At 47.2% G+C, this 22,500-nt stretch overlaps 1 protein-coding gene across 3 annotated transcripts in view; it reads right to left on the bottom strand.

Annotated features, from left to right (window-relative positions):
- The window catches only part of LOC147029285 (uncharacterized), a 139,498-nt gene that overhangs the window by 62,480 nt on the left and 54,518 nt on the right, over positions 1 to 22,500 (bottom strand). For all 3 annotated transcript variants that reach the window (XR_015055852.1, XM_085872231.1, XM_085872230.1), the window contains exons 5-6: positions 19,974 to 20,177; positions 19,203 to 19,337 (exon numbers count right to left, since the gene is read on the bottom strand). Coding sequence is in view for 2 of the 3 variants with exons in the window: in XM_085872231.1 (XP_085728357.1) it covers positions 19,203 to 19,337; positions 19,974 to 20,177 (339 nt within the window). In the remaining variant the exon portion in view is untranslated. The remainder of the gene's footprint in view (positions 1 to 19,202; positions 19,338 to 19,973; positions 20,178 to 22,500) is intronic.

The following is a 22,500-nucleotide window of genomic DNA, read 5'->3' as shown; positions in this document are numbered from 1 at the left end:
TCCTGTTTCCCCCCGCGCTGAGATAGTGCGACAAAAGGGGGCCCCCTTCCCACCCCCTGCCAGCCACTGTCCGCGAGGCCCGCGGAGTTGAGGCACCACCGCCACTTCGCGTCTCATCATCAGACGGGTAGGCCCGACACGGTCTCGGCCCCAGGCCCGCCTACCCCCCTCATCCTGGAGGGTGGTTCTCTTTTCTTTTGCTTTGGGAATATGTGTTGTCGGCGCCGTCTGTGAAGTAAAATTGTATAAGTGTTGCCGTGTGCCCGGTAGTCGGATAGATATGCATTGTTGCATTTGCTTTTTGCCTTCTTCTTTTACATGTGCTTTTGGTGGAATTGTATATGTGTGCTTTCCGTTCATCGCGAAATAAATGTGCTTATTGTTGAACTGTTTTCCCGCTTCGCTTCGTCATTTCTTTCATTGAATCCCCATCTTGCTTCACGTAAAGGGTTGGTCGTGGGCTAAGACGCCCGATAATTAATCGAACCGTCGAGACCGACGAATAACACCGCTCGGTTATCCCGATAGTACGGAACGGGTCGCTTAAGTGGCCCGTGTCCGAAGTCGACCTGCGGCGAGGTGCGATCGCCCGGTCTACCCTCCGTGTGGGTACTTAGGTAGGTCGAATTTGGCGAGCAACCCTATCCCACCCGGGGGCCGATTGGCTCGATCACGGTGAGACCGAAAGGTCCACCCGTGACTGGTTCCCGGCGTTAGTCCGAGAGGGTCACGACTGGATTGTCCGTCCGGTGGGCGACGTGCCGCGATTCGAGTTACGTGGCCGTCCGCACGCCGGCGGGCGCGAATCCGCAACACTGGTGTCAGGTCGTGCGATACAAACCCATCGCCCTCCTCGCGGCACTGGTATTGGAGAACGGGAAAACGGGCTCTCCTGTCTCCAATTAAATTCACGGGAATCGGTCCAGAGGTGAGAGAAGCGACCCCCGATTTCCCTCCAAATTACGAGCGAGCTAAATTAACCCTCTACGAGAAATAAGATGGCGTCTCAAGGCGAGCGGGAGCCGGGGGTATTAGGTATGTGTCGTCATGTAGGATCCATGGCCCAGGTCGGTTCTTTTTATAAATATAACCCCACCACTAACTGTGGTAAGTGGGAGCGGCTTGAGCACGAACTTTGCCGGCAAACGGAGTCGCACAATGGCAGCACGGAGCGGGCTGATATTAATGGCACAGCACGAGGCGTGAGCTCCCAGTCACCGGTTCAAGGCACGTGGTCACGGCATGTGCCATGGCAGGCGTGGCAGGATGACTATGCGAGCATTGGCAGGCTTCAGGCACAATTGGGGGATGTCTTGGAAAAGGTGAAGCGTTATGAATAATATATCGAGGAGGTGCAACGTGGAGTGGACGAGTCACAACGGCACGCAGACGCGCTTCAGAAAAATTACGTGTACGGGGGGACACAGCGATTGGACGATTTACTGGAACGAATTCGGTGGCAAAAACATGACTTGGCCAATAGAGTCGACAAATTACGTGGGAAAAAGAATTGGGTAGTGTTTTATACCCGTCAGTTGGAATATGCAAAGAGCAAACTGAACAAAAGAATAGAGGAACAGCAGATTGGTATCTCGCAGGAAAGGAAACAATGGGAGGAAGAATGGAAAACCGAGCTTGAAAAGAAACAAAAAGAACATGAATCTGAGGTTGACCAATTGAAAGAAAAGCTGAGGCTGGAGTACGAGGAGATAGACAAAGAACAGCGAATGAAATACAAAATGGAGATGAACCAAATGAAGAAAACCATGAAACTGGATAAGGAAAGACAGGAGAGGAAACGAGGAAGAGTAATTAGACAGCAGCAAATGAAACACAAAAAGGAGATTAACCAAATGAAGAAAACCATGAAACTGGAGAAGGAAGGACAGGAGAGGAAACGAGGAAGAGTAGTGAGAGAACAGCGAATGAAACACAGGAAGGAAATGAGCCAATTGAAAGAAACAATGAGATTGGAAAACAAAGAGCAGGAGGCACAGTGGGAGAGAAAACAACAACTATATGAGTGTGAAATTGAACAACTAAAACGGAGAGCGAGACTGGAGTCAACGGAGATTGAGGAGCTCCGGAGGGAGAACGAACAGCTAATGGGGCTCAGAGAGAAAGAACGACTCAGATGGGAAGGAAAAAGGAACCAGGAAGAGACAGAAATAAGGAACAAGGAGAGAAAATGTATAGAGACACGGGAGACAAGAGACGAGGTGAAAGGAATTGCGAGGGAGAGAAAAGAACAATTAATACGGAAAGCAAGGATGAGGTACGCGGAGATCGTGAAAGAGCAAGGAGTGAAAAACAGGGAAGGACGGGAGCGACTTAAAGAGAAAGCAAGGTTGACCTACATAAAGATAAGGGAAAGACGCCAGAAAGAAGCGGAGACTAATAGACAGGAGGGGACAACAGAAACTTACAAATGTATAGAGACACGGGAGACAGAAAAAAATAGAGGAGAGACTGCATGAATTGGACAAGGTTAGAGACGAACACACACACACAGAGGTAGTGGAGGACGATGAGGTTGAGCTGGCGGACCGTGCAGGGACCTGGTGCGAGCAGCGGGATAGCCTCCTCCAGGAACGAGGGGAGGGAGTATTCCCCCTTGAGGCGAGTCACGACCAGGTGAGTTCGGTCGTGCTTTGCGAGGTGGAGGGGAGGAGTGCTGCGAATGGGTGCTTGGAGAGCTTGGGGGGTATAGAGGCCCCGGAGACCCTTGTGGGGACACAAATCCCCAGTGTGGTTATCCCTGAGTGTGTGGTGCAAGGCGTGAGTGTGTCCCCGTGTGTGGAAGCGACCCCGTGTGTGAGTGGTGTGGTGACGATGGTGCCGGAGTACGTGCTTCCCAGCACGCCGTGTGTGGATGAGGCACCGTGTGTGGAAGAGGCCGTGTGTGTGGATGAAACGGCCAGTGTGGATGAGGCACCGCGGTTGAGTGCCCCCGCGTGTGTGAGTGAGGGGCCGTGTGTGGATGAGGCACCGCGGTTGAGTGCCCCCGCGTGTGTGAGTGAGGGGCCGTGTGTGGATGAGGCACCGCGGGTGAATGCCCCCGCGCGTGTGAGTGGTATGGTTTATGCAAGGGAGACCGTGTGTGTGAGAGAGCGGTATGTAAGGGAGATGTCGGTCGGCATGTGTGAACATGCAGCCGCATCTCCCGGTGTGAGTTTAATGGTGTGGAGTGTGAGCGTCGTAACACGCAGGTGTGCGTGGGTGGAATGGAGACGACGACGGCGACATGTGAGGAAAGAAATCCGAGTAGCGGCTGTAGTTGTTTCGGGGACCGTGCCGGGTTCACCCAGCAGTGAGCACGAGGTCCGTGCTGTGCAACGCACGAGGCCGCCACGTGCTCGCTTGCGAGAGTGAAGTCCCGGTCCGGAAACGCACGCGGTGGATTTGCCGATCCCGCGGACGGACAAAGTTTAGGCAGGATTACGGATTTGGACCGGACGGGTTCTCCACGCGATCGTGTGTGTTAAGCTCCAACGGGCAAGGCACATGTGTTCGCGTGGGGAACCCCTCGAGACGTGGGGCTTGTTTTTTTTTTCTGCGCACGGTGACGTCATGGCTGCACGTGGGGTTGGAATCCGGCAGGAGGGGTATCCCTGCCGGATGGTACCGTCCAAGGAGGGACGAGGAACACGTGCAGCTGCATGACGTCACGGGCAGGTGCAAAGTGCGCGAGTTGCTGCGCTGGTGCTGCGCATGAAAAAAAAAAAAAAAAGCAAGCCTCACTTTCGGGTGCACAGGATTCCTGGGCAAGGGGTGGAAGACCCCCTTGACCTGGGCACAGGATGGAAACTAGTTAGGGGGAAGGGTTAGCTTAGTTAGACCAACTTCATGGGGCAGGGGTAAGTCCTCATGGAGTCCGTGGAATGGATTAGTTAGAGGGATTGTAGCGAGATTTAGGTTGGGTAAATTATTTTTGGGACATTTGAGAACAGTGACAGACTTGTGAATGTGTCGAGGGGACGTAGTTTAGCTACGTAGGTTAAATGGAACGTGCTATAGTATAAGGGACGACGTGGGAGCACGAGTTAGTTAGGGGATGTAGTTAGAAGGATGGCAGAGTTCAGCGGTGAGTGTGTTGAAGAGTTGAAGAGTTGTGAGGTGAGTACATGATGAGTGAGTGAGGCCAGCGGGTCTGTGTGAGTGGAGCGAATGGGGAATGCATGGTGCGATGAGTGATTGGGGGGAGGAGTGACTCCCGCCCAAGGGACCCCCGGGGTCAGTGTAGAGTGAGTTAGCGGGGTTAGTCAAATTTACAAAATGGAGGTCGTTTTGTTGTTGGTGGGAGTGTAGGCTCGAAACCCGTTTGGAGGGGTGCAGGAGCCCTGTTGACGGGCTGGGAGCGTGGCTGCGAAAAGTGAGTATCGCTGAGTGGGTACCCCAGGCACCAGGCTAGTCGGCCGTGGTAGGCCAAGGGCCCATGGGGGGCCGGGATGGCGTAGTGGGCACGGGTGCGCCTGCTTGGTGTGGGGGCCCGGGGCGCCATTAGCCGCGTGGGCAGTGTTGTGGGCATGGGTGACCCTCGGAAAGGGGCCCGGGAACTGCCACGTGTGCGTTTCAGGGGAGGTGCCATGGGGGGCACTCCCCGGTGTTTAGGGAGCTGGTAGGCTCGGAGGCAGTGTAGTGCCCGGGGGTGCCATAGCTGGGGAAGTGGCAGAGGGTCGTGCCTGCCAAAGGGAGCCACGTGTCCCAGCCATGAGACCGTGTGAGGGCACGGAGAGAAAATTGGGGGGCAAGGCCCGAAATTGTGAGGACACCAACACAGGCGACGGGAATCTGGGTTGTTAGAACCAATAGTTTAAGCGAGAGGCGCTTGTTGAAAGCCCCGGGGTAGTTTAACAGTTAATGGTTAGGGTAGATAGGAAGTGTACCCCTCCGCACGATCCATCCCCTCGCTCTCGTTGTGGGCCGCTGGACCCACTTTGGTTATAGATCGCTGAACTCTGGGGAGGCCATTCTGAGGCTTGAGTTGGGCCTCGACACAGGACGTTAGCTCTCCCTTATTCCCCTCCGGGAAGGGAACGTAGGGGTTGGGAGTAGGCTAGGTGACAGGATAGGTTAGCCGAACAAGGACAGTACAGGGGGTTCGGGGACGATTTATAGTGGGGAAGTAAAATAAAAACAACAAAAAAATAAGTTGGGGCTAAATTGGGGTTTGACAAATTAAGGGAGTGGGTATGTACACTGACAGGCAAAGGCGATAGGTTGGGAGGGAGACAGGTAGGTAGGTCCGAGCCCACCTTCCAAGTGGCCAGCACCACCGCACTCCCTCCACCATCCTCCACTGAACGGCAAAGGTTGGCCAGCTTCATCTGCTGGCTGCGTTGCTGCAAGGCAGAGGCCGGCCCACTTCATCGGCAGCTGTTGTTTTGCTGCAAGGCCTGTGCCGGCTGGATCGTCTGCAGCTGCTGTGCTGCAAGGCCTGTGCCATCGGCTGGCCGTGTTTTGCGTCAAGGCCTGTGCCGGCCAGTTCATCTGCCGGCTGTGTTTGCCTGCAGCGGCCTTCTTCTGCAGGCTGTGTTTGCCTGCTCGCCTTTGCCATGCCATGCCCACTGCCCCTGTTCACCAGCCCCCGTTCAATTTTGCTTTGCCCTCCCCCTGTTCATTGCCATGTGCGCCAGGATCAAGGCAACAGTTTGCAAGCTGCAAGAACTGCCCTGTTGGCAGCTACAACACGGGCCTGCAGTGGCGGCCTGTGCACCGTGTTTGCATCCATCCATTCACCCATCCATTTGTAGTGTTCATTGCGTGTGCCACTTGAGCTGGCACGGAGACTGCATTTGTGCAGCCCATGCACCGTTGTGGTTCACTGCGTTCAGTTCAAACCATTCATCCATCCATTCGTTGTGTTCATTGCGTGTGCCACTTGAGCTGGCACGGAGACTACGTTTGTGCAGCCCATGCACCGTTGTGGTTCACTGCGTTCAGTTCACAAGGGAAGGCCTTGGACTGCGTGTGAGCAGCCAGCCACGTTCCCTGTCACCTGCATTGTTTTGAGCCAGAGACTGCATGCGAGCAGCCTGGCTCCTGCTAACTGCTTTTCTTTTGCAGAGTTCATTGATCCTGGGCCATGGTTTAGTGTAAAATTTGTAAGTTAAGGTTAAGATGTACTGTACATATGAGTGCGCCCCCGGCATGTTTGTCTTAGCGCCGGCAATTTTATTTAAGTCGTCCGTGTGAGTGAGTTTGTTTAGGTAGTTACTCAGCCCTTAGGTTATTTATTTTGGGGACACGAATACCATGAATGTCGCACTCAGGGATCCGTAGGTAAAATGTACTAGGGGAAAACTACACATGATGGCACCCGAAAATTTGACGACTCGGGACGAGTCTGTAAAAAGGGGAGGGGGTAGTGTTGTGGTTGACCAAATTCGCAAACCACCATTCAGGTCCCTTAGGTGAGATATCTCTGTAAGTATATGTGTAGTTAGGCCCAAACCCGTTGTCTAGAGGGAATAAATGTCATTCATGAGGGCTGCGACTCTTCAGGATAGCCGTTTTTCTTTTACTATCTTTATTTTGGACCAACCGCCATTATTACCACCACCAACCACGTCTCAACAGCCATCACAACAACCACCAACCACAACGCCGCTTCACCACAACCGCCACGACCTTTACCGTCACAACTCGCCACCATCGCATCACCGTCATCTCGCGCCACTCGTGGGCACCGATGCTGGACTCGTGTAGGGCGCGCACCGAGCAGCGTGTTCAAAAGCATCGCGGACTTTCTGAAGAAAAACGGATCAAAAACGACTCACGCCCACTTTTGTTCCGTCCAATCGGTGAGCGAGGGGCGATTTGGCCCCGCCTCCAGGGCGTTGGAGGGCGGTCGCTATATGCAAATTCATGGATCAAAAAGCATTCACGCCCACTTTTCTTCGGGCCAATGGGGAGCGAGGTGAAAGGTCGGAGGCAGAGGGTCAAAGATGAAAGAGCGAAGCCACGGGGCTTATAAAAACGACTGCGTTCGTCAGTCGAGTTCAGTTGAGTTGGAAGCGGAGGAAGAGTTGAGTTGGAAGTGGAGGGAGTTGAGTTTTGGAGTTCGGAGAAGCAGTTCGCAGTTGGCAGTTCGCAGTTGGGAGTTCGCGGAGTCGGAGTGAAGAGGACGGAGCTGTGGAGAGGCGGCGGCGGCGAAGGCGGTTGAGGGGGTGCTCGCGTCGGATTCGGGGAACTGCGGAGAGAAAGGCCGGCGGCGCGACCGAGGTCGTGGTGGAGACGCTCGTCGCGGGACCCGAGATTTTGTGAAATCCTCCTTTCCCCGAGCATCAGCAACCCCCTCCTGTTTCCCCCCGCGCTGAGATAGTGCGACAAAAGGGGGCCCCCTTCCCACCCCCTGCCAGCCACTGTCCGCGAGGCCCGCGGAGTTGAGGCACCACCGCCACTTCGCGTCTCATCATCAGACGGGTAGGCCCGACATGGTCTCGGCCCCAGGCCCGCCTACCCCCCTCATCCTGGAGGGTGGTTCTCTTTTCTTTTGCTTTGGGAATATGTGTTGTCGGCGCCGTCTGTGAAGTAAAATTGTATAAGTGTTGCCGTGTGCCCGGTAGTCGGATAGATCTGCATTGTTGCATTTGCTTTTTGTCTTCTTCTTTTACATGTGCTTTTGGTGGAATTGTATATGTGTGCTTTCCGTTCATCGCGAAATAAATGTGCTTCTTGTTGAACTGTTTTCCTGCTTCGCTTCGTCATTTCTTTCATTGAATCCCCATCTTGCTTCACGTAAAGGGTTGGTCGTGGGCTAAGACGCCCGATAATTAATCGAACCGTCGAGGCCGACGAATAACACCGCTCGGTTATCCCGATAGTACGGAACGGGTCGCTTAAGTGGCCCGTGTCCGAAGTCGACCTGCGGCGAGGTGCGATCGCCCGGTCTACCCTCCGTGTGGGTACTTAGGTAGGTCGAATTTGGCGAGCAACCCTATCCCACGCGGGGGCCGATTGGCTCGATCGCGGTGAGACCGAAAGGTCCACCCGTGACTGGTTCCCAGCGTTAGTCCGAGAGGGTCACGACTGGATTGTCCGTCCGGTGGGCGACGTGCCGCGATTCGAGTTACGTGGCCGTCCGCACGCCGGCGGGCGCGAATCCGCAACAATATATATATATGTATATATATATATATATATATATATATATATATATATATATATATATATATATATATATATATATCTCACATCACACCTCCCCTCCTCCCACCCCCTCCAATCTTGTTCCTCCCCCCCACTCACTCCCACTACCCAGTCTCATCCTTCCACTCTCCCCACATCTCCCTTCTCCCCCACAGCCATGCCTGCTCTTGTCTCCCCTCCCTCTTAAATCAGCTGCCTCTTCCTTCTTCAAAGCAAACTTGACTCTCTTCCCCTTCCAAGCCTCCCCTCACCTTCCTCAAAAGTCCCCCCCCCCACCACCCCTTCTCCGTGATTCCTCCCTCTTCACCCCTTCCCTTCAAATTTCCTCTCTTCACTCCTCCTCACATCCACTAAGCTGTCTCCTTCCCCCACTGTCTCTCTCTTCCAACTCATTCCTTCACCTCCTCCAATCTTCGACTTCCTTCTGCCCCCTCATATCACTCCCCACTGTGCCTCAACCCCTCAACACCGAGCCTTTTCTCCTCCTCATCCGGTCCTCTCCCCTAGCTCTTCTGCAATCCCTAACAAACTGTCAACATCTCTCATGAACTCCCCCCCCTCCTCCTTTGTACTACCCTCCCCCACCCCTCCCTGCACCCAAAGCCTCCTCCCTCCCTCTTCATTAAAAGTGTGGACCTCAAACATATGGGGCCTTCACTCTAACCTGACGGAACTCTCCATACAAGTTGCCATTGGCAAACCAGATATAATATGCTAAACAGAAACTTCACGTCTTCAAGACATCTCTGACTCCTTAGTATCTCTCTCTGGTTACTCCCTCCTCCGGTATGATAGACCAAAGCCTCGTCTTGGCGGTGGAGATGCTCACTTCATCAAAAGCTCTATTCCTCATTCTCCATGCATTGCCCTCAATCCTCCACAACCCCAGGAATACCTCTGGCAACGGCTTCCCCTCCGCTCCCACCTCTTCTTTGTATGTGTGTTGTACCATCCACCAAACAGTGATCACTCCACTTACGTCTCGTTCACTGACAACATGGACCAACTTCTATCCACTCATCCCAACTCTCTTTTCCTTATATGTGGTGACTTCAATTGTCATCATGCCAGTTGGCTGGGTGTGGGTACCACTCTCACCTGCCATGGCACTTCAGCAAAAGACTTCTGTGACTCATTGGGACTGACTCAATCTGTCAATTTCCTGATCTGGATCTCAGTGAACAGTACTCATATCTTCTGTATCTGATTTTGACCAATTCCCCATAAAATATCTGCTGTTTTTCCTCTGCCACAGTAAGTTCATCTGACCATATTCTTGTTAAAGTGGACATCTCTCTGGCTGTTCTGGGAGAACCCCCTCAGCGCCGACGAGTCTGGCATTTCACTCGGGCCGACAAGCAGCCATCAAACTTCTAGACTGGTCTGCCATCTCTACTTCCTCCAAAATCAACTTATCCTGGGAATTCTTTCAAAGAAACTTGCTCCCTCTCTCATGCGCAGATTTATCCCATCTCATCTTCAGTTCTCCTTCCCTTCCTCCTGCCCATGGTACACTGAAGCTTGTGGTGAGGCAGTTGTCCTGAAACAACCTGCCTTTGCCTCATGGAAGGCAAATCCTACTGAAGGCAACATCAGTTCCTTCCACAAAGCATTGAACAAATGTGTCTACCCTCAGGAGAGCCAGGAAATGACATCTTTCTAATTTTAAGTCAACTCTCAAACCTCTCTCCCTCCTCCAAATCCTGGTGGTGTCTATTTAAGTCCGTTTCTGGTGTATGTCCCCCCTCCATCACCTCCCTTAAGGCCCGGTCACACCTTGACATTTTAGCCAACGTATGCCGATTTTTGAATTTTTTTTCTAAAACGCTGGCACACGTTGAATACGTTATGGGTAAGTTTTGATGACATTGAGAGCACGCTGAAAAACACTGCCATACATCGTTGTACTTTTTGGTTGTCCTCAAATTTTTTCATGCTTGAAATTTCACGACGTATGCCGGCGTATGACACACGTTCCGCTACGCTGGCCACAAGTTGTATGCACGGTTTGCGATCGTTGACAGACGTCAACACATGCTACTTGTAAGTTAATCATAAGTTGAGACACGCCGAGGTAATGTTTAGCATTCCCGAAACTTATTTCTAACCTATGATTAACGTGTTGTTGGCACGTAACGCGATCGTTGCCACACATCGACAGACGTTACTTTTAAGTTACTCATAGGCTGAAAGACGTCGGTATAATGGATCGTCCTTGCGTCAGCGTCCACGGCCACGGCCAGGACACTTATTTGCAGCATTCTTCAAACTTTTCTTCGGCATGACGAGGATGTTCACACTTCGATGTCTAGCTTGGCTATGATTCCAATTGTCCATCGGCAGCGTCTATTTAAAATAGTCGAGTTTGAGCGTTTTAACACGTTCAGAAGAAACGCTTCAAATTTCAAAACCCCAGCGTCAAAAAACAAAGGCGAGTGACAGCAATTTAAATCGTTCATTGTAAACAATGAAAATAGTTGAGTGGTACCGTTTAAAAGTCGTTGAGTGTAAAAAAAAATCCAATTGTTGAGCGCAAGCATCTACTTTCAATAGTGGGGTTTGAGCGATTTAGCACGTTCAATAGAAACGATTAAAATTTCCGAGCGCCAGCGTCAAAAAAAAAGGCGAGTGACAGCAATTTAAATCGTTCATTGTAAACAATGAAAATAGCTGAGTGGTACCGTTTAAAAGTCGTTGAGTGTAAAAAAAAAATCCAATTGTTGAGCGCAAGCGTCTACTTTCAATAGTGGAGATGCAGCCATTTAAATCGTTGAGTGGCAGCCTATGAATAGCAAACCCTACGTCACCGGCAAAGATAAACTGCCGCACGATATGGATAAGTTAGGCTATCGTTGGGCATACTTTGTGAACGCCGGCTTCACGATAATTATTCGTTGGTATATCGTATCTATAAGTAATCAAAGCGCTCTATGCACATTATTAGTTCATTGTGCATTTGTCCAACCCGTTATGAATAGACCTAAATCGTAAAAACAAGCTATAGATCATTGTTGAAAAAGCCCCATAATAAATTAGCCGCGAAGAACTTCGAACAATGGTGAAAAGATGTCTCCTACCCGTGGACACGCGGACGCAAGGACGATCCATCATAACCCACACACTCCCCCTCACTCTCACCTTCTACTGCCAACATGAACAAACTACTACTAATACTAATACTAATACTGATACTGATACTGTTACTGCTGACATGGACATTGACTCAAAAAGGACTCGAAAACACTGTTGGGTTCCCCTTTTATGAGCAGCATTTTTATATACCGATTCCCAAAACCGCTGGGAACACGTCTTTATATGGCAGTTGTAAGCTAGAAACACGTTCATTTATTTTTTTTGTCGATCGGAAGACGTCATTGGAATACATCTACATACGTCGATGTGTGTTGGGACTACGTAAAGAATTGGTTCAAAGCACGTCAAACATGAGTTAGAAATAAGTTTCGAGTAAAAAAGACATTACCGCGACGTGTTTCGACTTATGAGTAGCTTATAAGTAGCCTTTGTGGACGTGTGTAAGCGTCCACATATCGTGTGTAAAACTTATCCCCATCGCATGCGGAACGTGTGTCATACGTCGAGTACGTCCAAAAATTTTGAACATGTTTAAAATTTATTGACGTACTCTACTTACTACGACATATGATAGCGTACTTTAGCGTTCTACTCACGTATACCAAACTTACTCATACCGTATTTGACGTGCCCAACGTTTTAGACACATTTTTCTTCGGTCGGCATACGCTGGCAAGATCGCCAACGTGTGACCGCGATGTTGTCACTTCCATTTCTACGGCAGTTATGATTCGAATCGTTGTGCGTCAGCCTTTTAATAGGCTACGTCACGACATCGTCGGCGATGCGTGCAATGTGCTATGCCTAAGTTAGACTATCATTGGGAATCGGTTGTGTAGGCCGACAACAGGTTCAGCATTCGTTGGTATAAGTTATCTATAACACAACGAAACGTTCTGTGTCCGTTACCAATGCGTTATACATAAGACCAAGTCGCGATGAATACGTCTGAATCTTTAAAAAAAAAACATCAAAAGTTCAACGTAAGCCAGCGTTTTACATACATTTTAATACGTTGCCATCGCTGGCTAAAATGTCAAGGTGTGACCGGGCCTTTACCTCAAATGGCTATACAGCTGACACTGCACATGAAAAGGCTGAACGCCTAAACTCCGTGTTTGCTTCTAAATCTTGTCTCCCAAACCCATTGCTTTCTGTACCCGCCTTACCCAGTCGCACCCAGCTCTTCCTGGACTCTGTGTCCTTTTCTCCCAACAATGTGGTTCTCCCAACAATGTGGAGAGCTTGCCAGTAAACCTCGACTCAGATTCTACAACCAGTCCAGACGGCATCAGCTTTCATGTCCTAAAAACCTGCTCTGCTGCTCTTGCTCACCCTCTCTCTGTTGTATTCATCCTTCCATTTACTCAAGGTCATCTGCCATCTGCTTGGAAATCAGCCAACATTACTGCTCTGCATAAAAAGGTGCAAAAACAGATCCCTGCAACTACAGACCAATCAGCCTTCTCCCAATCACCAGCAAGGTTATGGAATTCATCATCACCTCCGACACCAAATCCTTCCTCTTGTCCAATGGCTTGATTTCCGATCATCAATTTGGATTCAGACCAGGTCACTCTACCCTGGACTTGCTGCTTCTGCTATCACAACAATGAATGGAGATTCTCAATGCCAAACATGACATCAGAGCCATCTCCCTAAACATATCGTGAGCTTTCGATAAGGTCTGGCATCCCACACTGCTCACCAAACTCTCTTCCTATGGTATCCAAGGTAATCTCCACTGATGGCTTGCGGACCTCCTCTCTTGCCGCAGTCAATGCGTGGCTCTTAATGGCTCTCTGTCATCTCCTCTTCCTGTCCAGGGTGGAGTTCCTCAATGTAGCGTTCTGGGCCATGTGCTTTTTCTGGTTTTCATCAATGACCTCTCTGACTGGAAAATCCTCATTATATCTTTGCTGAAGATTCTACGCTCTGCCAGACTATCTGTCATCCCTCAGATTGGCAAGCAGCAGCTTCTTCACTCTCTGCAGTTCTGGATAAAATCACAAGCTGGTCCAACATATGGAACATGTCCTTCAATCCTGACAAATCCCACACTCAGTTTTTTTCTGATTTTCTTATCCAGCCACTACCAGTTAAGTGCCCAGGTGTATTGTTTAGGTTATCTCATCTCGATTCTCGAATCGATGAACTTGTAAAATGGGTCCTGTTGTTGGCTGTTCGTCCATCCATTAACTTTTTCCAATTTTTGCTACTCCTCCCTTATCAACTGGCTGATTGTTATTAAACTTGGCACATGAATACAAGATGGAAGTCCCAACAATCGCTCAGGCTTCGGTTTTTCGTTTTTGGATCATGTGTAGTGGGGGTGGGGGTGGGGGTTAACCCCTGAAACTTTGGATCCCCACCTTTATCCACATATTTATCAACTAATTGTTCTGAAACTTGGCAAAACACTTGTTCTCCATCGTTTGCATGATTGCTCAGTCTTAAAATAATTCAATTTTGGACCAGGGGAGCTCCCAGGGAGGGGGTTACCCCCACAAAAACTTTGGATCCATACTCGTCCCTTATTTACCAAATGATTGCTCTGAAACTTGACACATCAATACAAGACAGTAGCCCACACAATCGTTCGGTATTGGAGTTTTCAAATTTGGATAAGGGGGGTTTCCCATTCGTTCATCATGCTACGACAAACTCGAAAGCGAAATCTTTAAGCAAATCGGAGACACGAAAAGATGCAAATACATAATGCGCAATGAGATTCAAGAGCACAGAGCAGAAAGACTTGCTGACCAAGGGCAATGGACTCATGATGCAAGGGATGGTCGGTGGAAGAATCGCTGAAGAATCACTCATGAAAAGGAAGAATCACTCATGAAAATGACGAGCAGATGGCAGAAAGACTTGCTTACCAAAGACAATGGACTCATGATGCAATGCTGCATGAAACAGATGAGCAGAGGGCAGGTAGAATTACACAGCAGTGTAAGCTAAAAGACAGACAAACCATAGCCGCTATCAGATGAAAGACAAAAATGGGTGCTATAAAAGATGTTGTAAACTTCTTGCAAAGTGATTTCTCATACAAAGTCCGACATCATGAACTTCCCATCCAACACAATGCAGACAATGCATGCACATAGTGCAATGCCTGTCGTTGGAAGGAAGAGCGACCAGGATTTTGCGATGAAAGGGAAACGTTCACTCGGATCCCTTGCCACTTACCCGACCTGAAATGCAGCAGTTATATGAAACTTGAGGTTCTGCATTCCTTGACAATTTGAGGGCATACAACAATGCCCTTGCTATGGCTTCTATAGGATGTGATGAACCGATCACGCATGGATTTAGTCCCACTTTCAAAATTCATTGAAAAGTGCATCATTGGATTGGATCACTCTGGCCAGCAGCAGGTGAACAACCAAAATTTGCACAACTATACTTCCATGACACAAATCATGAGGCAGAAAGCAGACTCAGGTGTAATCCTCATCTCAACTTGACTTTACTCACCACACTTCAGACCTGTTTGCATCGGGTCAATCCTTACATAGCCTCTTTAAAGGCAACACTTGATTTCACAGATCAACACTCTGACATGAAAGTTCTTCTAAGTGCTCAAAAGAGACCGTCAGATGAGCATGCCAGACGTTTTAACCTTCCCACCGCAAGTGAGGTTGCAGTTATCATGCCGGTGAACAAGCAAATGACTTGGATGTAATCCTACCAACAAATACAGGTGACATACAAAGAATAAATGCATGGCACAGGAGCAATGGCCCATTGCACTATGTCTTGCTATTTTCTTTTGGAACAGATGCACAGAAAGAATTGTGCATGCGAATGAAGGCGCTGCTGATTTTGAAAATGAACTTCTAGCAATTGGTGTGGGAAGGCTTCCAGTTGACAAAGAACTCAGTGACCACAAAATCAAACTAGATCAAGACTTCCTACTCAAAGGTGAAACTCTCACTGATTTGTGCAACTTTGTGTTTCATGCTCTGGAGCAAAACTACCATATATGCCTCAATGGCTTTGTTCACATGATACTTTGCCCAACAAATCATGTCGCTGATGAGGTGACCTACCACATAATGGCTAGTTTTCCTGGAGAACACCATCAATACAAGAGTGCTGACAAACTACTTGATCCTGAAAACTGCCACCAATATCCACAAGAATTTTTGAACACTATATCCATCCATCCATCCATCCATCCATCGGGACCATACTCTGTGCAGAGCGTTGGTGCTGCCTAAGCAGTCTCCTTGGCTATTGGGCACAAACCTGGACGGGTCGCCACTCCGACACAGGATACCAGCAAGCTGGCACTCATTTTGCCAACCTCGGAAGGATGACAGGCAGAGTCAACCCCACCTGGTATTAATTCAACAGAAAAGCTGGAATTGAACTCAGGATCCTTGGATACCAAGCCCACCAGCCTAACCATTAAGCCAACACCAGGCATGAACACCACATGTACCTCTGGAATGCCACTGCATTTATTAAACATGAAGGAAAAATGTCCAATCATGTTGCTGTGGAACAATGAACCTGCCAAGGGTCACTGCTATGGAACACGCACGCTATGTGGTTACCAGGATGCATGACCATGTCAATGAAGCAACAATTTGTGCAGGTGTTCATGTTGGTCGACAGATCCTCATTCCACACATTCCAATATCCCCTCAGATAACACCTTTCCATTCAAGATACAGCGCCGCTACTTCCCAATCAGACCATCTTTTGCCACGACTGAAAACAAGTCCCAAGGACAGACACTTTCAAAAAGATTGGAATCTTCCTTCCTTAGGACTTCTCTCATGGTGAACTATATGCTGCGACGAGCAGGGTTGGACAGAAAGAAACACGAAGAAGAGCAATCAGAGATTGCAGACCCTCACCAGGACTTGTTTTGTGTGGTGTTGGTGCAGTTTTGCGTGGTGTATTTTGTGTGGAATTTGTGTAATTAATAAAACGTAATGTAGTTAATATGTAATTATGTGTTATGTAACGAATAAAAGACATAATTAGAACTCCCACTTTATAATTGCTAGCAGTGATGACCGGGTACCAAGACATCCTGCTTTGATGCAACCCCGCTTTCATTGGACACCTGACCCTGACCCATGACGTTTTTCTTCATTATTATTCAATTTAATTCAGAATGGGATTAAAGTAAATTAAATTAAAATCAAATGGATGACCAAATTGGAACAGTGCTGTATTGGAGTCATTAGGAGTAACCTGGCTAGGATTCACATTACAGCTGCTACTCCTCTACCCTCAAACTCATCCAGGCACAGCCAAGTAGTGAACCTTATTCAAAAATAAAAATATATATCAAAAGAAACCCAGATCAAAAAAATTAATTATTCTGGCTGTCAGACCATGTATCCGATCAAGTTGAAATTTAAAACATGTATTCCCCATATCCACTCAATCATAATTGTGAGTTTCACGTCGATTGATGAGCAGTTCCAGAGAAAACCTTATTCAATATTTTTCTTAAATCCAGTATGGCTGCCAAACTATGTGACCTATGACATCATATGTGTGAATGTTTTGTTCCTCATGGATGGGCAGTCATACTTGTAAAGTTTTCCATTCAATCTGTTCAGACACTTCAAAGAAGAAGATTTTTGAAAGTTTTTTTCTTTTAAACAATATGGCTACTGGATCATATGACCGATGACATCATCAATTTTTTTTCTGTGGACCATTTTATCCCGAGATGACACTCAAAAATTTTCATCATGATCAGATGTAGCGTTCTACATATACAATTATGATGTCATAACGAAGGCACCTATGACATCATAAAAAAGCACACTTATTTCCATGAGGAGTACTTGCCATGTGCCAACTTCCTATTTTTTCCTTAGTGTGGTTTCAGAGATAGAGGTCCAAAATTTTTCCATTTTTCCCACATGGCTGCCACACCACGTGACCTATGGCATCATAATCATCATTAAAACATTCTACATGAGTAGTCCCTCCTCAAGTGAAAATTTCATCTCAATCCGACAAGCGGTTGCGGAGAAAAACACAAGTTCTGTGTGGACAAACAAACAAAGAAGAAGACATTGTGCAGAGCACGAAACTTGCAAAATCTATAAAACAAATTTGACCTTAAAAATAATTGGCGGTTGAATTCAATGACTAAATATGCAACTCCTCTTCAAATTTCGAGTGAATCGGATGAAAATTGACAATTTTAGAAATTTGGCCTATGTGAACTTTTGGCCAATGTGGACCTCCATGATAATTAGTGGTTGAATTCAGTACCCAATATGCAAATCCTCTTCAAATTTCAAGTCAATCGGATGAAAATTGAGGATTTTGGAAATACCACCTAAGTTGTTGACTTTGGGCCGTTGTTGACATTTTCACCTTTTGACCTCAAAAACAATAGATTTCTTCCTTATGACAAACTCGACCATGTGGTGAAGTTTTATGAAGATCGCTTTCACATTTTAAACCTGTAGGCAATAAACAGATAGACAGGCAGACATACAGACAGACAGACAGACAGACAGACAGACAGAATAACAAAATCGACGAACCAATATACTTGAAAAATCTTCGATTTTGCAAGTAACAAACAAACAAACAAAACAAACAAACAGACCCAAAGAGGGTAAATATTAAAATCCTCACCAAGAATGGCAATTTCCAGGATAAAGACGGTGCCAACACCGACAACGTAGTTTTCCATGAAATTCTCTCAAAATGTAGATTTCCCACCTGGAAGCTTCAGTTTGAGTTGTTAATTTAATACTAAAACCATTGGTCAAGTGACTGCAGAGACACACGTATTACATGTTGGTAAAATTACTATAGCTTTTTATCGTGAGTGCGTAACATGGGTATTTATGCTTCCTTACTCCAATTCACGGATCGGCGTTTGTTTGTTTCTTTGTTTCTTTTCCGCGCCACTCCTCCTATAGTTCTGGGCCGATTACATTCACACTTGTCATGCAGGATCAGCACGACCCCAATTAGTGCATAGGGGTATAGGGGTGTTTCTATATTTGCTTGTGGTCTTGGGGGGTTGGGCGGAGGGGGAGACGCAAATTCTCTTTTGTAAATGTGTATCGCCGCTCCAGGTGAGAGAGGGTATTATAAGTCCCCAACCCTTTCCAGTGCAGTATTAATTACTGTTTCAGGGTCATGATAGCCTTTTACCAAGCTATTAAGCCTGGTATTGGCTTAGTGCTTAAGGTGGCTGGCTTGGGATCCTAAGGTCTGGAGTACGAGCCCCGTTGGCTGCTAAATTAACACCAGGTGGGGTCGACTGAGCCTGTCATCCTTCTGAAGTTGGCAAAATGAGTACCGGTGTCCTGGGAGAGGGGCACAGCATCAGTGGCAAAGCTGTTGTTCAATAAATGATAGCTACCCAGCAGCCAAAGCTGCCATACGCAAGAACAGGGAGAACCTAGCTATTTACCCAGCATGTGTCACATGGGTATTTCTGCTATTTATTGCTAAAATATATTTTAAATGATTCATTGCCAGGGGAGAAAGGGCTGGGGGTGGGGTGATGTAAATTCTCTGGGTCACCGTTTTTACCATGCGGAGCAGCACGGGTAAGTTATACTTTAAAAATAATCCATAGTAGGACTGGTTTTAATGAGTTTTTATCCCCTAGCTTCACTACAGCCTCTTCCAGTTTGTAGCACGGGTGTTTCTGCGAGTGAAATATAAAAGGACAAGAAACATTTCGACCTCCTCACGTCACCCTGCTTTCGTGTGAGACACTGTTACTATTTTAAAATAAATCAGTTATTCCGTTTTAGAGGTGGGATATAGTGTAGCCACATGTTTTATGATATACAGTATGATATTTAATGGTAAAGGCCGAGTGACTTCGGGGGTTTCCGAAAAAAAAATGTTTTTGACCATAGTGTAAAATATTTCAACATTATGGGTTTACACTAAACATGAGCGAGTTATTTTAAATATTTGCCACCAATTGCATTTAGAACCTGGAACGTGAGGGATAATGCGATGCACAGGAGTGTCCTTCCTCCGAGGCTTTCGCAGTTCTTCCTCTCCACCCTTTTCACCTTGAAAATGATCAGATGATGTCGAGAGCCTTTCCAACCCTCCGGATGCTGGTCCTGCCGTAACAATTGAACTCTCAACACAAACGTTTCCTCTCATTCCTCATTGTAACTTTGGCCATGTAATGTATACTGTTGTATGATACACTACATCTTGTCCTTCCATGTAATGTTGTTCTCTTTTTGCTGGAACGTTTTGTTCCCGTTTATCTATGAACATGCATTTACGACTTAAATACTGTATGCATTTACTCATTACGAGTGATCACTAAATGAACTGCAATTTGCTCACCCCAACTCGCCAACGCCAATATAAAGCCTCACTCAATTGATTTTCAGTGAAAAGTTTTCCAGTATTGTGCGCATCAAGAATGTCAAAGGCTAAAAGCTTGCCTACAGTTTCCAATAATCCCTAAAGACCTCCAGAATCTCTGCTATTAGTGCCACAAAGATCTCCTTCACCCCAAGCTGTCCAACCATCTGCCATAGCCAACGTATCCTTGACGAGATCAACAATGCTGTTCAATGAGCACCCCGACTAATACTACACAGACAAGCTTTTTACAACATGAAACATGCACAGAAATAATTACTTCAACACTCAATCAAGGAGTGTAAATTGAATTCAAGCAAAGGCATAACTTCTGTCCACGTCAATTTTAAACAAAACATCTCAGACGCGAACAAACTTACCCACACCCTCCCCTGTTGGAACTGCTACTTGTGACGAGGCTTCACAGCGCCAGTGTTTCCTATCCTTGGGCACATCTGCTAGAATTAGAGGTTGGTCTCCCTCAGGGGAAAACAGTCGTTGAGAGGGGATCACTGGTTCAGAGAGAGCTTCTGGTGTCCTTCCTGCCACAGCCTCCAAATGCCAGTCAATGAGGCATTGCAATTCTGCACAGCACAATGAAATACACAGTGCCAACTTGAAAATTATAAATAAAAACATTTATGGAAAACCAAACATACAAACAGGTGATTCGAACAAATGCAATTGAAGTCTCCTTGAACGATGGGGAGGATGGAACAATTGCCAACACGTACTATACATTGTACTTCAAGTGTGTGTGTCTGTGTGTGTGTCTGTGTGTGTGTCTGTGTGTGTGTCTGTGTGTGTGTCTGTGTGTGTGTCTGTGTGTGTGTGTGTGTCTGTGTCTGTGTCTGTGTCTGTGTCTGTGTCTGTGTCTGTGTCTGTGTCTGTGTCTGTGTCTGTGTCTGTGTCTGTGTCTGTGTCTGTGTCTGTGTCTGTGTCTGTGTCTGTGTCTGTGTCTGTGTCTGTGTCTGTGTCTGTGTCTGTGTCTGTGTCTGTGTCTGTGTCTGTGTCTGTGTCTGTGTCTGTGTCTGTGTCTGTGTCTGTGTCTGTGTCTGTGTCTGTGTGTGTGTGTGTGTGTGTGTGTGTGTGTGTGTGTGTGTGTGTGTGTGTACACATTGTACCTATCCTTCCATAAAAATATACTAACAATAATAAAACACACAGGCACATGCAAGGGCAATATATATATATATATATATATATATATATATATATATATATATATATATATATATATATATATATATATATATATATATATATATATATATATATATATGAGGCCAGGCGAGGAGGAGTGATGGAAGCGACATTTTTTTTAATGATATGATGATGATAGGCTCGGATGATAGGGGAAGGGTTAAAATAGTGCAATATAGCATTAACTCCAAAATGGCCAATGTGGCCCTCACATCACTCCTCACGGCGCCTCATCTACATATATATATATATATATATATATATATATATATATATATATATATATATATATATATATATATAGATATGTATGTATATTGTGGCGGTTCTCGGAACCGCATGCATCCAACACATAGTGGTCCCAAGACGTATTCCATTAATATACGTGGAGATAGTCCCTTCCCTTTTGTCTAGCGGAACAGGGGCGTGTGTTGCGAAGATCTCATAGCTCGGTTTGCTGACATCATTTCTTCTTCATTTCATTTCTAACTTCATTCCCACTCTTCTTTTCTGATTATTCCTGAGGTAAATCTGAGCCACGTGCACCCTTCGCTTGAGATGTGTCCTCAGCAAAGGGCCAGCAGGCATTACACCCACACCCCTCTGTAGAAAACACACGACAGGGGTAGTTTCCGCCCAATGGATGGGAAACATACCCAGCACGACGCCCACGCTGCAGGGAACACGTACTGAGACCGACAATAGAAAGGAAACCCCACGCCACGTTGTGCGGGATGAGAGTGTGAAAGGTGCAAGCGGCGCGTTCCGTTTAACCCATTTCTGGACTAATTACTGTATATCAATCTGGTTTCGCCTCGCGCATTATATATATATATATATATATATATATATATATATATATATATATATATATATATATATATATATATATATATATATATATATATATATATATACACACAGTCAAAGCTCGTTACTATGCCACCCGTCGGGACCGAGCAAAAGTGGCATAGTAACGAGATTTTGTAAAAACGGCCTTATTTTCTCAAGTTACCCATCTGTAGTTAATCTTTAGACAAAATTTATTCCAGCAAGTAAAAGGCACGACTGTTGTATAAGCTAAGCGAACGGAGAACATACACACACTAACAGAGTTCACACACTAACATATGGCATGGCGAGAAATTCACGACACACAAAGCTTTCAAGAATCGTCGGCTGGCGCATCTTCTTTCGGCGGATCTCGTGCATCTCGTTGTCTAGCCGATCGCACGCTTGCATCACACCGGGCTTCCCGCTTCTCTGCTGCATGAACTTCCGGACGGTGCTACAAGTGCGCTGGGCTTCCTCGAACGGAACGATTTCCTCCTCGACAGTTACCTCGTCATCTTCGCTTTCCACCGGCTCCTCACTGCACAGAATCCTCTCCGCAATCTCCTCCAGCGTGAAATACCCGCCAGTCGCGAGGCGCTCGTCGGCTTCGAGAAAGTCAGACAGCTCGATCTCCTCGTTCTCGAGCATCTTTTCCTCGGCAGGCAGAGCTTCCCAGATGTCGGGCAGCTCCGCATCCTGTGGCTCAGTTTGGATCTCCTCTTCGATGAACTTGGCCTTCGCGAAACAGTTCCTGATCGTCGACTTGCCGACCTGCTCCCAAGCACGCCGGGCGACGTGTAGAGCGTCGAGCAACGCGAACTTGAACTCCTTTCCCTCGTCTATGGCCTCAAACCGGCGGCATAGCAGGAG

Source organism: Eptatretus burgeri, chromosome 3 (genome assembly GCF_056783735.1).
Source record: "Eptatretus burgeri isolate ZD-2024b chromosome 3, Ebu_testis_v1, whole genome shotgun sequence".
Classification (NCBI taxonomy): domain Eukaryota; kingdom Metazoa; phylum Chordata; class Myxini; order Myxiniformes; family Myxinidae; genus Eptatretus; species Eptatretus burgeri.
The sequence above is the reverse complement of the archived record's forward strand: the minus strand, read 5'-3'. Positions and strand labels throughout refer to the sequence as shown.